This window comes from Tyto alba, unplaced genomic scaffold, assembly GCF_018691265.1.
Source record: "Tyto alba isolate M040663 unplaced genomic scaffold, T.alba_DEE_v4.0 Super-Scaffold_40, whole genome shotgun sequence".
Lineage (NCBI taxonomy): Eukaryota > Metazoa > Chordata > Aves > Strigiformes > Tytonidae > Tyto > Tyto alba.
Window position 1 is genome coordinate 44,328,816 of NW_024881316.1, and position 13,698 is coordinate 44,342,513.

At 41.3% G+C, this 13,698-nt stretch overlaps 1 protein-coding gene across 5 annotated transcripts in view; it reads left to right on the plus strand.

The window, feature by feature from the left end:
• LOC104356978 (24-hydroxycholesterol 7-alpha-hydroxylase) overlaps positions 1–13,698 on the plus strand; it is a 38,995-nt gene that overhangs the window by 13,563 nt on the left and 11,734 nt on the right. For 2 of the 5 annotated variants that reach the window (XR_004408886.2, XR_004408885.2), the window contains exons 6-12: positions 100–198; positions 2,098–2,188; positions 3,220–3,353; positions 4,219–4,314; positions 7,220–7,308; positions 10,911–10,998; positions 12,113–12,276. Coding sequence is in view for 2 of the 5 variants with exons in the window: in XM_033005003.2 (XP_032860894.1) it covers positions 100–198; positions 2,098–2,188; positions 3,220–3,353; positions 4,219–4,314; positions 7,220–7,308; positions 10,911–10,998; positions 12,113–12,184 (669 nt within the window). In the remaining 3 variants the exon portion in view is untranslated. Of the gene's footprint in view, positions 1–99; positions 199–2,097; positions 2,189–3,219; positions 3,354–4,218; positions 4,315–7,219; positions 7,309–7,805; positions 8,343–10,910; positions 10,999–12,112; positions 13,690–13,698 lie in introns of those variants that run through there. The other 3 variants (XM_033005003.2, XM_009962324.3, XR_004408887.1) reach the window with 2 other exon arrangements.

Sequence of the window (13,698 nt, forward strand, 5' to 3'; positions counted from 1 at the left end):
ACTAACATTACTTCATCCTTGAATTCTAGCAAACCCAACCCTAAACTAGATTTTAATATATTTTTGGAAATGCACATTATTATCTTTTATTTATAACAGACACTACTGCAACATCTCCTGGATAACTTGCAAGAAAAACATCTCGCTCCTAATTATGGTCTCCTCATGCTCTGGGCTTCCCAGGCAAATGCTGTCCCTGTAAGTATATCGGCTAGAGAAACACCTTCTTTCTGTCCTGTTCAATAGCCTGTATTTGGGAAGCCAAGACTTTGAACCAGAGGTCACACACACTCCACGTATTCCAAAGAAGGGATTATCACGCCCACATGCATCACTACAAATATACCCAGGCTGAAATGTCAGAAGCAATGACAAGAAAAACTCTTCTTGTATTTTTCCTAAATTATGACGTCCCCTACCATAACATTTTGGGAGCATATGACTGATAGCTATTAAGATCACAGTCCTAAACTGTAAAGAGCATTTAACTATTTTGAAACACTGTGGCTGTATTATAGTAGAGACTATTTTAAACATCCTGGTGTTACCAATTGTAAAGAATATCCAAAGTGTAATATAGAATAACTTCATCTGTGTGTAAATCCTTGAGTGAATTTCGCTCTTTGGCTTTGGGGAATCTGCTGTACAAATGCCAGTGTTGCTTCAGGGGAAGAAAAGCAGTAGTTTGATTCTACTGCCGCTTAAATTTTGTCTATGTTAGAAACGGATTTGACGGATTAATGATACAGATATGTGTACGCTAACAAGCCCAATATATATAACACAGCTTGCATTGACCAAAGACATTTATAGGAATTTCTCAGATGAAAAATCCATAGCAGCAAAAACATCCTTTATTTACCATGACTACTGAGCTCTTTCCAGCACAGTTATGTCCATTACAGATGTGATTTAGAAAAAAATGATAGCGAGTTATTTTTGTATGTACTCCTAATGGTTATATCTATGTTTTTTGTAGATTGGATATTACTACAATTTACTCTAAAGGAATTTCATCCACTTCAGTGAGATTTCTGTGGATTCACATGTTGGTATAAGTGAGAGGCATAGCCTGCTGTCTGTTATCAGGATAACTGACATTCCTTCCACAACACTATCATTACTTACTTCTGTAATATCCAGCTGTAAATAGACATACAGATATTTTGTTGTTTCTCAGAATAGTCACAACCACTGTTCTGGTGACTGGAATGATGAAGGAAGGCCTTTCACCTTCCAAGGGGATTTTTTATAGGAGTGTTAAACCCTTTTATCTGAAACAATTCAGTTATCCCTCCTTAGCCTGTGGAGTGAAGCCACAGCATCGGTGCTATACAAGAAGACTAAGCTACCAGATTTGTTTTGCAGAAGGAGGGTTGCATCCACGTGGGGCTATTTGGGAATTAACAGTAAGAGTTCTCATCCCTCACCATCACAGATGGCCCAAAACCAGATCTGTGTGCAGACTGCATCTCCTGCTAGCTCAGCAAGAGGAGAGAGACTCCTGTCAGTGCTGCAAGTCCTTCTGGTTTCATTCTACTAAAGAGGATTTTCTCCTTTCCTACATTTCTTGATTTCCAACTTCATTGCATAATCTGTTAGCAAATTATTTCTAAAGGGGATATGCTACTGCTTGTTTTGCTGATAATTAAAACTTTTCCTGCCCATTTTAGTGTGACTCACTGTGACAATGCACTGCCAATTATTTAACCTAATTTCTGCTAATATTAGTAGGAATTTACTATTCAATTTTCTTCCATTCATGCAGATAAATCTAATCACATACAGTGATTTAGTAATTCATTTTAGCACCTAGTTATTTGAAATTAAAGAAAGGATTCTGTGTTTCAAAGCTCAAAGCCAAAGCTATATAATGTTCACTGAAGATAAGTACACAGCAGATGACTAGACATAATCTCCTAGGAGCTGAGCTCTCAGATGTGGATTTACCCAGGAAGCACAGCTCCCTGTGCACCCCAACTAAAATGGACACATATAAAGAAGTGCAGATATTTTCACCTGCCTCTGTGATTTGCTAAAAAGATACTGTAATTCTGTTCCATATTCCTGAGTTAAAGCACTTTCATGTCTGTTTAGATTGCATTTTGGACCCTTGTTTTCATACTCTCTTGCCCTTCCATTTACAAGAAAATCATGGAAGACCTGGCTTCTGTTTTTGACAAAGCAGGTAATAAATACAATCGTGTCCTTCTGGAACCTAGAAATGGTTTATTTTGTGTTGGCCCAGCACACAGCACACTTGGTCAATGACTGGCAATAATGCATGTTGCTGCTAAGGGTACTACTGATACCATAGAGTCTGGCTCTGAGTTCTTTACTCAGCATAAGCTCAAGACACGTTTTTAAGCAAACCCACCTTTGATGTTAGCAAAAGAAGGTAGAAAAGGAACTATATGTATTTGTCTCTTCATTCCACACCTATCATTTAGTCCTAGATTTGTATCAATCAGTCTTGTGGTTTTTTGATGCATCTATGATAGAACCAGATGGGGTCTTTCAATTCAGCTGCTTTTCGTGATATGATGTTCACCAGAGTTACAGCTAAAACAGGCCAGGAACTGTTCTTTTTTCTCTCATCTGAGGCCAATTTGTCCAGCATGATTCACCCCTCTCCCATGACTAATCTCTTTCCCTTAAAAAACAGTCACCTACTGGGAGCAGTCATTCACACATGCAATCCCCTGATCCATGCTTAGACTTTCATGGAAGACTCTTAGTTGACATGGGTCAAAACCGTATCAGGCAACATGTTAATAATTTACCAATAAGGAAAATCACGAACCAGTGCTTGATCCTCTCTCCTGGCCCTGATCTATTTGCTAGTGTTAACATAGCCCAAGAGCTCAGCCACAGCTTCTTGTCTCGGTGCCTGCAGTCCCTGAGATCTCCATGCAGTGACCTATCAAAGTACTGAAATAGTCCAGGGACTCTTATTTCAAGATGACCTTTGTCTGGACTCTTCTGGACAATGCCATATTTACATCTACTTTAGAGTTATTCAGTTATCTTCAATGGCTTTTCTTAAATTGTACTGATTTTGGTCCATTTATTTACTTTGAAATATGAAGAAAATTTCTGGGTGTAAACAAGGTCTTGAGGTATTCAATCAAAAGTTCTAAAGCAAGATATGTCAGCATGTCTCAAAACAAGTATGAAAACTAATTTTTATACAGATTCTTCTTTCTCATGCCACAACAGGTAAAGATAAAATAGAAGTCTCTGAAGAGGACCTTAAGAAGCTCCCTTTTATTAAATGGTGCACTTTGGAAGCCATACGGCTGAGGTCTCCAGGTGCAATCACCAAGAAAGTAGTAAACCCGATAAGAATTCAGGTGAGGTTTGTTTTTATTTTTTCCAAAAATGATACTGTATGATTTGTCTGGAAAGGGGTCTCCCAATAGATCTCAATAAAATTAAAATAGTAGAGATATTCCACAATCTAATATATATATTCTGTTTAACAGATTTATTCATCATCATCATTAATTTAATTATCATTAATTTAAGAGTGCTTTTGCTTCTCTTGCTCACAGTCTTACCTGCAATTTTGAATTGATTTTAGCTTGAATTGAATTGGGCTGGAGATATTGTGCTGATGGTATATGAAAGAGTAATCAGACAAAACAAATATAATAGAAAAGACTGCAATTTAGTAACTGATAAAACTACTTCTTTTCTATTTGTCGTCTTCACTGCCATTCAGAAGGGAAGTGCCAGCATCCAGGAGCCTAACAAATACACGTTTGGGAGAAAAACACTCTCTTAAGGAATCAGCACTCATGCCTATTTAAGAAATTACTGGTCTCATAAAGGTCTACTATCATACAAGACTTTCTATGAATTTCTTCACATTGAAGGAAGTGCTTAACAAAAGATTTAGAAAAAAATACCAGCTCACATGGTACATAAAGAAGCAGGAAGGACAGAAATAATGTTTCTATTATTTCATTGCCTGAAAAAAAAAAAAAAAAAAGGAACAAAAATAGTCTTTCGCATTCACTGTTTAGGTCTTTCTTATGAAAACAAATGGCAACAGCAAGAAGAAGCTTCAAACATGTAATATGCCCACCATTGCTTTACCACCTTCACTTGCCCCGTTAGGACCTTCTGCTGATGGAAGAGAAGTACTAAGAGAGCCTTTTTTTGTGACCTGAACCCGTGTTTTTCTCTTTTCTTAGAGTTTTTTCTCCTTTTCAGAATTTCACCGTCCCTGCAGGTGACATGCTGATGTTGTCGCCATATTGGTTGCACAGGAATCCAAAATATTTTCCTGACCCAGATATGTTCAAACCTGTAAGTTGTCACTCTTAGTGTGGGTATTTTGCTGTCTTTTCTCCTCTTGACTTATTTCAGAACAAAAGCATATGGACAAATAGGCTTAAAGTTGGGGATTCCCCATCTTCTGGAGGATGGCCTTGTATACAGAGAAGATGTGCACAAAAAGAAGGAGCCTGTAGGAATAAGCAAGACTTTGAAGTTCACTTATATGTTCCAAATAATATGTTACTACTTTATATCACCTTGATCTTGATTCAAAGCTCGCTGTGGAAAAATCCCACTGATTGAACCCAACTTGCTTGACTAACCTGATCTCCTTCTATGATAAGGTGACCCACTTAGTGGATGAGGGAAAGGCTGTATAGATGCTGTCTACCTGGACTTTAGTAAAGCTTTTGACACTGTTTCCCACAGCATTCTCCTGGAGAAACTGGCTGCTTATGAGTTGGATGTGTGCACTATTTGCTGGGTGAAAAACTGGCTGGATGGCTGGGCCCAAAGAGTGGTGGTGAATGGAGTTAAATCCAGTTGGCGGCCGGTCACAAGTGGTGTTCCCCAGGGCTCAGTATCTGGACAAGGGGATTGAGTGCACCTTCAGTGAGTTTGCAGACAACACCAGCTTGGACAGGGGTGTTGATCTGCTTGAGAGGAGGAAGAGAGAGTAGTCCAGAAGCATCTGGACAGGCTGGATTGATGGGCTGAGGCCAACTGTATGACTCAACAAGGCTCAGTGCCTGGTCCTGCACTTGGGTCGCAACAACCCCATGCAACACTACAGGCTTGGGGAAGAATGGCTGGAAAGCTGCTCAGCGGAAAAGGACCTGGAGGTGTTGGTCGACAGCTGGCTGAATATGAGCCAGCAGCGTGCCCAGGTGGCCAAGAAGGCCAACAGCATCCTGGCTTGTATCAGACATAGTGTGGCGAGCAGGACTAGGGAAGTGATTGTCCCCCGGTGCTTGGCACTGGTGAGGCTGCAGCTCAAATACGGTGTTCAGTTTTGGACCCCTCACCACAAAAAAAGACATTGAGGTGCTGGAGCGTGTCCAGAGAAGGGCAATGAAGGCGCTGCAGGGTGTAGAGCACAAATCTTAAGAGGACGGCTGAGGGAAGTGAGGTTGTTCAGCCTGGAGAAAAGGAGGCTCAGGGGAGACCTTATCGCTCTCGACAGCTACCTGCAAGGAGGTTGTAGTGGGGTGAGTGTTGGTCTCTTCTCCCAAGTAACAAGTGATAGGACAAGAGGAAATGGCCTCAAGTGGTGCCAGGGAAGGTTTAGATTGGATATTGGGAAAAATTTCTTACCAAAAGGTTTGTCAAGCATTGGAACAGGCTGCCCAGGGAAGTGATTGAGTCACTCTCCCTGGAGAGATTTAAAAGATATGTAGATTCCGTGCTTAGGGACATGGTTTAGTGGTGGACTTGGCAGTGTGAGGTTAAGAGTTGGACTTGATGATCTTAAAGGTCTTTTCCAACCTAAATAATTCTAGGTTTCTATGATTCCAAGTACTCTCCTCTCCCTGTCATTTACATGTATAGCTCATCTCTCTGTGTTTACCCAGTTTCATTGGTCTTTCCAGTCAGATGATTTCTGGTAGGTATTAGCTCTGCTAATTCAGTAGTTCATCTAGGGTTTCTTGATTATTATTCCACTCCAGGTGGTTGCGTGGGCAGGCTTATAACTGCTCTTTTTAGCACCATCCAATATGGAACTTTTTAATAAATACATCTTTTTTATAGAAATACATCAAGGAGTAATTTAAACAAAACGTCCCTTCTAGCAAACTCTTCACCAATTTGAAATCCCTCATAACAATTCCTGCCTGTTTGAAATCCGAAGCAGAAACCCTGATGCAGCAGCTTATTTCTTTAGTAACTTTATTCCTAAAAGGCAAGCTGGCTTGTTTTTCAGAAACTCACCTTTATTCCATGAGGAATAGGTGAGTACCCCTTGAACACTGCCATTCCAAATGTATTGCTGTGCTTCATCACCACTGAGATTTTTTTTCTTGCTTTTATTGGATTTTGCTGCTAACAGGTTTCTTCTTCAGAAAGCTCTAAACAGCCCTTGCTGAAAAAAACCAAACCAAACCAAAAAAACCACAAGATTACGTCCTCTCTAAGACAGCTTCATCAGAGGAGTTAGCCACCATAAACTTGACAGAGTGTTACCCGAAGGCCTTGGTGGAGTTGCAGTGAGTTTCTGGAGGCTGGTATACTTTGTCACCCAGCATTCAAGAGTTTTACTTCTGTCAGTGTCACTCAACCCAAACTTTAGCCCCTCGTGTTGTTCTTCTTTTCTCTTAAAGCAACTCAGGATGGAGCAAGGAGCCCTGTGGGTACAGACAGGCTGTTTTTGTTGAGCAGAGTTCATTTTCTCACACACTGGCTTGCACCTGAGAATGGGGCTATGCAATCCTCGCCCGTCTCTCATGTGACAGCTGATATACCTTGCATTTGTGCGCACAACATCTTAGAAATGGTTTGTGTGCAAGATGTGCATGATCCATTTGTGTGCCGTGATACAGTTTTGTGGCTGAGGGGAGGTACTGGTTGAGCATTTGCTTGGAATGTCTGTGCATTTAAAAGGAGAAGGTTGCATTTTTATAGGCATTTCAATAGCTCAAGATGCAGAATTTTAAAAAATGGGGAGGTATAGGAAGAATGTTTTAGGGGTGGTTTTGAAAACCTCTCCAGCACTTTGAGACACCTAAGTATGTTTCAGATGGGACCCTCATTTCCTTCCCTGAGTCAGTGCTGAGTTTTGAATCCAGCCTCTAACACTAACAGGTTGAATATAAAAAAATGGCATTAGTGCAACTTTGTATCGAGGATTAGCTGTCCGAGATCATTTTTAGCCTGGAGAAATAAAGTTAAGCTTTATTTATATAAGGCTGATTTGGAAAAAAAAAGTTTCTTCCCACAGGATCGTTGGAAAGAGGCAAATTTAGAGAAGAATGCTTTCTTGGACAGCTTTGTGGCATTCGGAGGAGGGAAGCATCAGTGTCCAGGAAGGTCAGTGAAACAGCTGGGGTTTATTTATTCCCAAACCCTGCAGAGAACAACTCTCTTGAACTGGGCTCCTCTTACACTTGGAGATAAAGTGTTTTCATTGCTTTGCTCTTTGTCGGTCCCCTAATGTTCAGTATTATCTGGACCTTGTTTAAACTGAGTTGAAAGTGGTTTCATTCCTAGAAAAGACAGGTTAAGTCACAATGTAAAAGCAGAATCTGAGACTAGTATATCAAGGGATATCCCCCAGGGAGGAAAGTCAGATGAGCTCTGCTGCTGCTGAGGCAACTTTTCATCAGGGGAGAGTTGTTCCACTTACAAACATGCCAGTTTACAGACACAGGCATTTAGGTTGCCATAAACCAGTTCTAAACTAACTTAAAGAGCATTTCTCTGGTCTGAGACTCTTTTTCCATCCTCTGTGATGCCACTGACATCTCTGCTAATCTTCAGATGTCTTAACTGCCTCCTCTCTGTTTGAATCTTGTCTTTGCATTAAGGCCCACGCAATTGAATGATGGCTTAAATTGCAGATCCTGTCTGTCTTCACTCCTCCGGCAATGCCAGCCTCGATGCTTCCTGCATTCCTTCTGCTGTTTTCTCTGCTGTCCTTCTTCCTGGAACAAGTCCCAGGGAGCCAGCTGCTCCTTGTTTCTGTGTTCAAACATCTCTATGCTCAATTCTCTGCCTTCCAAACCTGGTCTCCTCTAAGAAGCAAGTAACCAAGAATTCTTAAAACTAGTCAATTCAACTTAAGAGTTCCATGTGGAGCAAGGAAGCTAGAAAGTGTTGCAGAGGATCTGCATTCTTGAATCTGCACCCTATAGCAGGCTGGACATGAGTGTCAGATGAACCCTGTGAAGGCATTAAAGATATAAACAAAATGATTAAAACTGCATTCACCATTCAGGCCTGCCCGAGGAAAGCGCTCACTCACTGCTGTACCTCCGTGGCCTGTCCCGCATTCCTGAGGTAAATATGAGCACAGCCTCATTCCCATCAAGGGTCAGAGCAGAATTCACAAGAAGTATCTGCAGGTACAGGACAAGTTGCAAAACAATGTTTCTGAAAGCTGCTTGTTTATATACACTGACCTATTTCTTTGTTCAGGCTGTTCTCTGGACTCCGATAATAACTGTAAAATAAGTTTGTGGTTAGAAAGAAAATTATAATATGGCTACTAAAAGAATGGATGGAGACTCTTTTTCTTGCTGACAGACAAAAAGTCCTTTCAAACCCTTTGGCAGTCTACACGGTAACAGACACCTTCACGCTTTTCAGCAATAATTCTAAAAGAATAATGTGGTGGTCTTTAAAGAAAGAAAATTAAATCAAGGCATGTGTCTAGATCCCAGGTTTCAGATTTCTTTGGTATGACTGAATGAAACATTGATATTTCAAGTTTAAGATGCATTTTCATTTAATTCAGTACTGGGATTTATAAATGAAATGTATTAAACATTTAATTTCTCTGTTGCAAAAGTTCATAATGAAATTAAAAGCCAATTTAATCAAACTGAAAGCTAGAAAATAACATACTCGACAAATATCCCAGCAAACTGATATGGGAAGAGTTCCCAAAAAGCCATTTCTGTGACATCTTTTTTACCGAGAGGAAACATTTGATGGCAGTGAAGCAACTTTTGTCTATCCAGGTGACTATTGCCTGTGTGACTGTGGTTATCCTGCATGGCTCTATCCGTGGTCTCCTATCTTATGCTGACATTGCAAACCCTTCAGGACAACAGCCGTGATTTCATTCTCAGACTCCATTTGCTGCAGGACCTCAATCCACAGCTGGGCTCCTGGGTTCCTGCACAGCACAAATACGTAGCAGTGCACTGGGGGCAAGATTCATCATTGTCAAACCCCCTTGTCACTAAATAAAACGGGAAGGCATCAGTGACTCAGAGGTTTTACAGAACTGCTCTAGGACTGTCATGAATATGAAAGACAGCTGGGAACTAAAGGGCTTTTAGTGGCAAAAAAGCTCCTGGTTTCTGCTCAGTACAATGTGCTGTGGGAGGGGCGGACGCACTGGGACTCTGCAGTCCTGCCTTTCACTCCTGGACTGACCCTCTGGCCACCCTCAGACATGTGCGTTGCTTACGGTCCTTGTGCCTCAGCATCTCTGTTTGCAGAGCAGAATAACAACAGCAGCCTGTTGGGAAAAGCAGTTTGAGATGTCCTGGTGGGAAGCGCTGCTGTCGGGTATCGGTTATATCCATTACTCTGCGGGGACGGAGCTGTCAGCGCGGGTCAGCCCCCACCCCACAGTGCTTGTGTTTGAAGGACAGCCCTCTGGAAATGCAGCATTTCCACTTTCAGGGCAACCTAGAGGCATTTGGGCCTTTGGTTGCATCCCAGTGCATCCGTGCCAAACCCGTGAGGACGGCTCAGCGGCACCCAGGGCCACACTGTGCGAACTTTGTGGTGACCATGGGGAGCCCGCCTTTGTACGGTGCTGCCAGTGTGGAGTTTGGGCTAGTAAATCCTGCCTGACCTGAGCCAATTTCCATTGAAATATCTCTGCACTGCACTCCCCCCAAGCTCAAGGTCACCGAAAGCTCCCTATCTTAAGGTAATTCCAATGCGATATGACAGAGATAATTCAGGTCTGAAGCTCTGCCAAAGCAAACAAGCATCCTCCCACTCCGGAGCACGGGGCAGCTCGGTGCAGGGATCTGGGTGGCTCTGCAGGAGTTAGCTTGGGTCTCGTGGGGCTTATTAGCGTCCTCTTCACACCTGCCAGGCCAAATCCAGGCTGACTCCATGGGCAGTCATGTGGCCTTCTCCCCGGGGAATTCCCCAAGACCTGTTTTATCCAAGTTTTCCAGCATCTCCCAGATAATGGAAAATAAACTGTGTAGAAGAGCAAGGAAGTATTACTATTTTAACGAGGCATTTAATACTTATGTCTAAATTCTGCAAGTGAGTAATCCCATGACGTGGCATAGGTGCACGCAGGTGCCTGAATGCAGAAAGCTCTTGTACATATTGACACTAAAAAATAATAGCCTAGAGGAGTTCACCTGCAGTTATCTGAAATCTTCTCCAGATTGACTAAGAAAGACCTTTCTTGAGAGTGTAACAGAAAAAAACTCATGTCCTTGGGTTTCATACTGCATTCTAATGCTGACGCATTAAATAATAACTCCCGCTGTCACAGCTACTCTGATGTCATCAGGCTCCCAGCTGCATTATATAACTTTATATAGCACAATTAGTCATATAGCCTTTTCTATATTTGACTGTCTTCTCACTCCTATGAAGTTATTTCAAATCAGCAAGAGTTAGAAGAACATAAATGTTTATACAGTGGAAAAAACCATAATGATAAGGGGCTGTTTTAAAATAGGGTGTCAGAGGGATACTGTCAGTCTGAAGTTTCACCGGAAAGAAGGGGCAGCCGCCGCATTTGTGTTCTGCGCTGAGTAATGAAGCTGAGCAAAGCTACAGCATATTTTCCTACTGAAGATAAACTTTCAGGCAGAACTAAAGCATGGAATGTAAAATGCGTCAAAGACACCCTCTTTCTTATCTGGTGATAACACACATGTGATGGTCAGCCTGAGCAGCCAATGTTTTCCTCCATTTTCTTGCAGGTGGTTTGCTATCATGGAAATCCAGTTGTTCGTTGTGCTATTTCTATACAAATACGAATTTGTGCTTTTGGATGCAGTACCAAAAGAGGTAAAAGATCCATGCATTTAGACAGCATTCCACATCTTTTTATCCTTCATTCATCACACTCAGCTGAACAACTATGCTCAACTGTGGTTATGCATAATGAAGCAAAATTTTGAGTGGGGTGTTAATAAAACATGTAATGAATAACTCGATCTTCCTTTTAACTCAGACAACCCAGAGTAACTCCAGCAAAGTTAGTGGGGCTGCACTGTCTTTACAAGAAAGCGCCTGCAAGAGTATTTTGTCTCATCATTGCCTAAACATTACAAGAGATTTTATAATTGCTTTCTGCCATTCACAAAAACAGTGAATATGGAACTGGATTGTTAATACTTTAAAGTTATGAAATCAGATGCAGCACTGACAGTGCTCTTCCACTACATATTCAGTGGTGGAAGATAAATGATTAGGGTAAGACTGAAGGAACAACTGTGACACAGCAAGGTTTTGCCATTAAGAGAGAGTGGTGCAGTCATGTCCTCCTCCGTTTGCACTGTGTCCTTTCTGCTTTCCAAAAATCATTGTTCCTCACAAACATGGACTGCTACTAAATGAGCACGTCTACCTGTCACAGCCTAAACGTGACACACTGCCCTATAGCTAAACTGCCAAGGAGAAGAGGGAGAACTTTAGAGTGGCATGGGCTTCATATGATTGCCTTTTAGACTGGGAATTGGAAGCCTGGAGAACCTAATTCCCCTGCTGTCCTTGAAGAATGTGAGATGTTGATCTCAAGTAGTGGGAGAAAGTCCACCCAGAACATGGAGGAAGGTTGCCTCTTCCTGACTGATGGTGTGTTGCCATGCCAGCTCTCACTGGAGTTGATTGTAACTTGGGTCTGCACCCACAGACAATTGCGCTGGTGGAGATACTAAAAACCATTAGAATTCCTTAAGATCTCACGTGTCATCCTCTGTCAGAGTGAGTGGAATAAAAAGTAATTACGAAGGCCCTGCTCAATGGCTTCAGCAAAGCCAAGAAATACTCTCAGTATTTGGTCTTGGTTCTCTAAGACCAAAGCTCCAAGAATATGTTTATATCTTAATAGTAGAGCATAATGATAATTCCATTAACTGAACTAACTTGAATGTTTCTACTGATTTTCTTATTTTCACAGAGCCCTTTACATTTGGTGGGGACACAGCAACCCATGGCACCATGCCGCGTCCAGTATAAATGCCGGGACTGAAAGCTGCCCAGCACTAACCTGCCTTCTTTTGCCAGCCACCCCTGGATGGATGGACCACTGAGCTGCTTTCCCTGTCCTACATTTTCAGATAGGTTCTCTGCCTTAACAGTTCTTAATTTCATCTTTAAATGCTGTCCATACTCTGCGTTGTGGTATGCCATACCAGCATAGTCCTATCTGTGCTCCTCATCTGATTGCCTGCCTCCTAGTATTTACAATTCGAGCTCTCCTGCTGCATTCATAATTTGTGGGCCAATTATTCACAGACTTTGCAGATCTGATGTACTAACCTCACCAACCAGACATTCAGGACAAAAAAGCTGCTATGTTTGGAAATCCTGCATGGAAGTTGTGTTAGAACCAGCGGAAAAGCAGGTCCCTTGGTCCAGGTCACTGTTTTCTGCAGGTCTCTTCAAACCAAGGCCAAAGTGCCACCTCGTGCTAAAAAAATCAGATCTGTAACTCCCGACAGCTCCCTGGAGCTGGTGTGCACAAAACGTGGGACAGTGCTGCGCAGAGACCTCCGGGTCAGATCCACAGGCACAATAAACTAGCATGACTTACGTATCACTGCCTGTGTAGGTAGGTGAAGATCTCGCCTGCTCTGCCTACAGTTGGTGCCATTTTCTTGCAAATAAAATCCATTTGTAACGGAAAAATTGCAAGCATGGGAAGCACTGGGGTCTTGTTCCACTGGAGCACCTAAAATTTCTACTGAGCTTTATTTGCTCCACAGGATTCAGAATCAGTCCTTGCATGAATATGCAATGAAAGCTTGATCATGATGTTTGACTTCTAATGAAAAGCGATTGCAAGAAAAGCTTTTGCTATTCATTAGACTGGTTGTCTAGTATCTAGAACATTTTTGCTTTCCCCTTAACACAACTTACTTAGAGAACAAATTGCACAAATTTAAAAATATTGAATCCTATAAAGAGTACCTAGTAAATGTTATTCAAAGAAGCTGTCAAATAAGTTTAGATACCAACACTTTAACTGCTGTCAGATTTCATATATGATAATAGTTGGCATGTATTTTTAGTCTTTTAAGTAAAGATTATTCATAATTTTAGAAGTATTTGCAAAAAAACCACAGTGGACTTTCAACAATAGTAAAAACTATGGCAATAACATGCATAGAAAAATAACACAATGTATAATTCATTAAATAGTTGTTTTACCTCAGTTATGGATACAACAATTTAACAAACTTTAATGATTTATATGGCTGGAAAATAATTCATCCAACTTCTAATTTAGCTCATAATGGTTAACTCTGCAAGAGTTGCACTCTTAACTGCTGCTGCAATATCTCTTCCATAATTTAAAATTATTCCATTGGTTTTCATGTGTGGTCACTACCCAAAAGTGCATATTTTAATTTTAAAATTTGGAAATGTCCACAATATCTGTTCAGGTATCTTGTGGTTTTGGAAAGATGTTTTTTTTCTCAATGTGCATTTCTTTTTATTTTTCTGTTTAATTAATTTTGGTGTTTGGTTTTGTGTATGTGG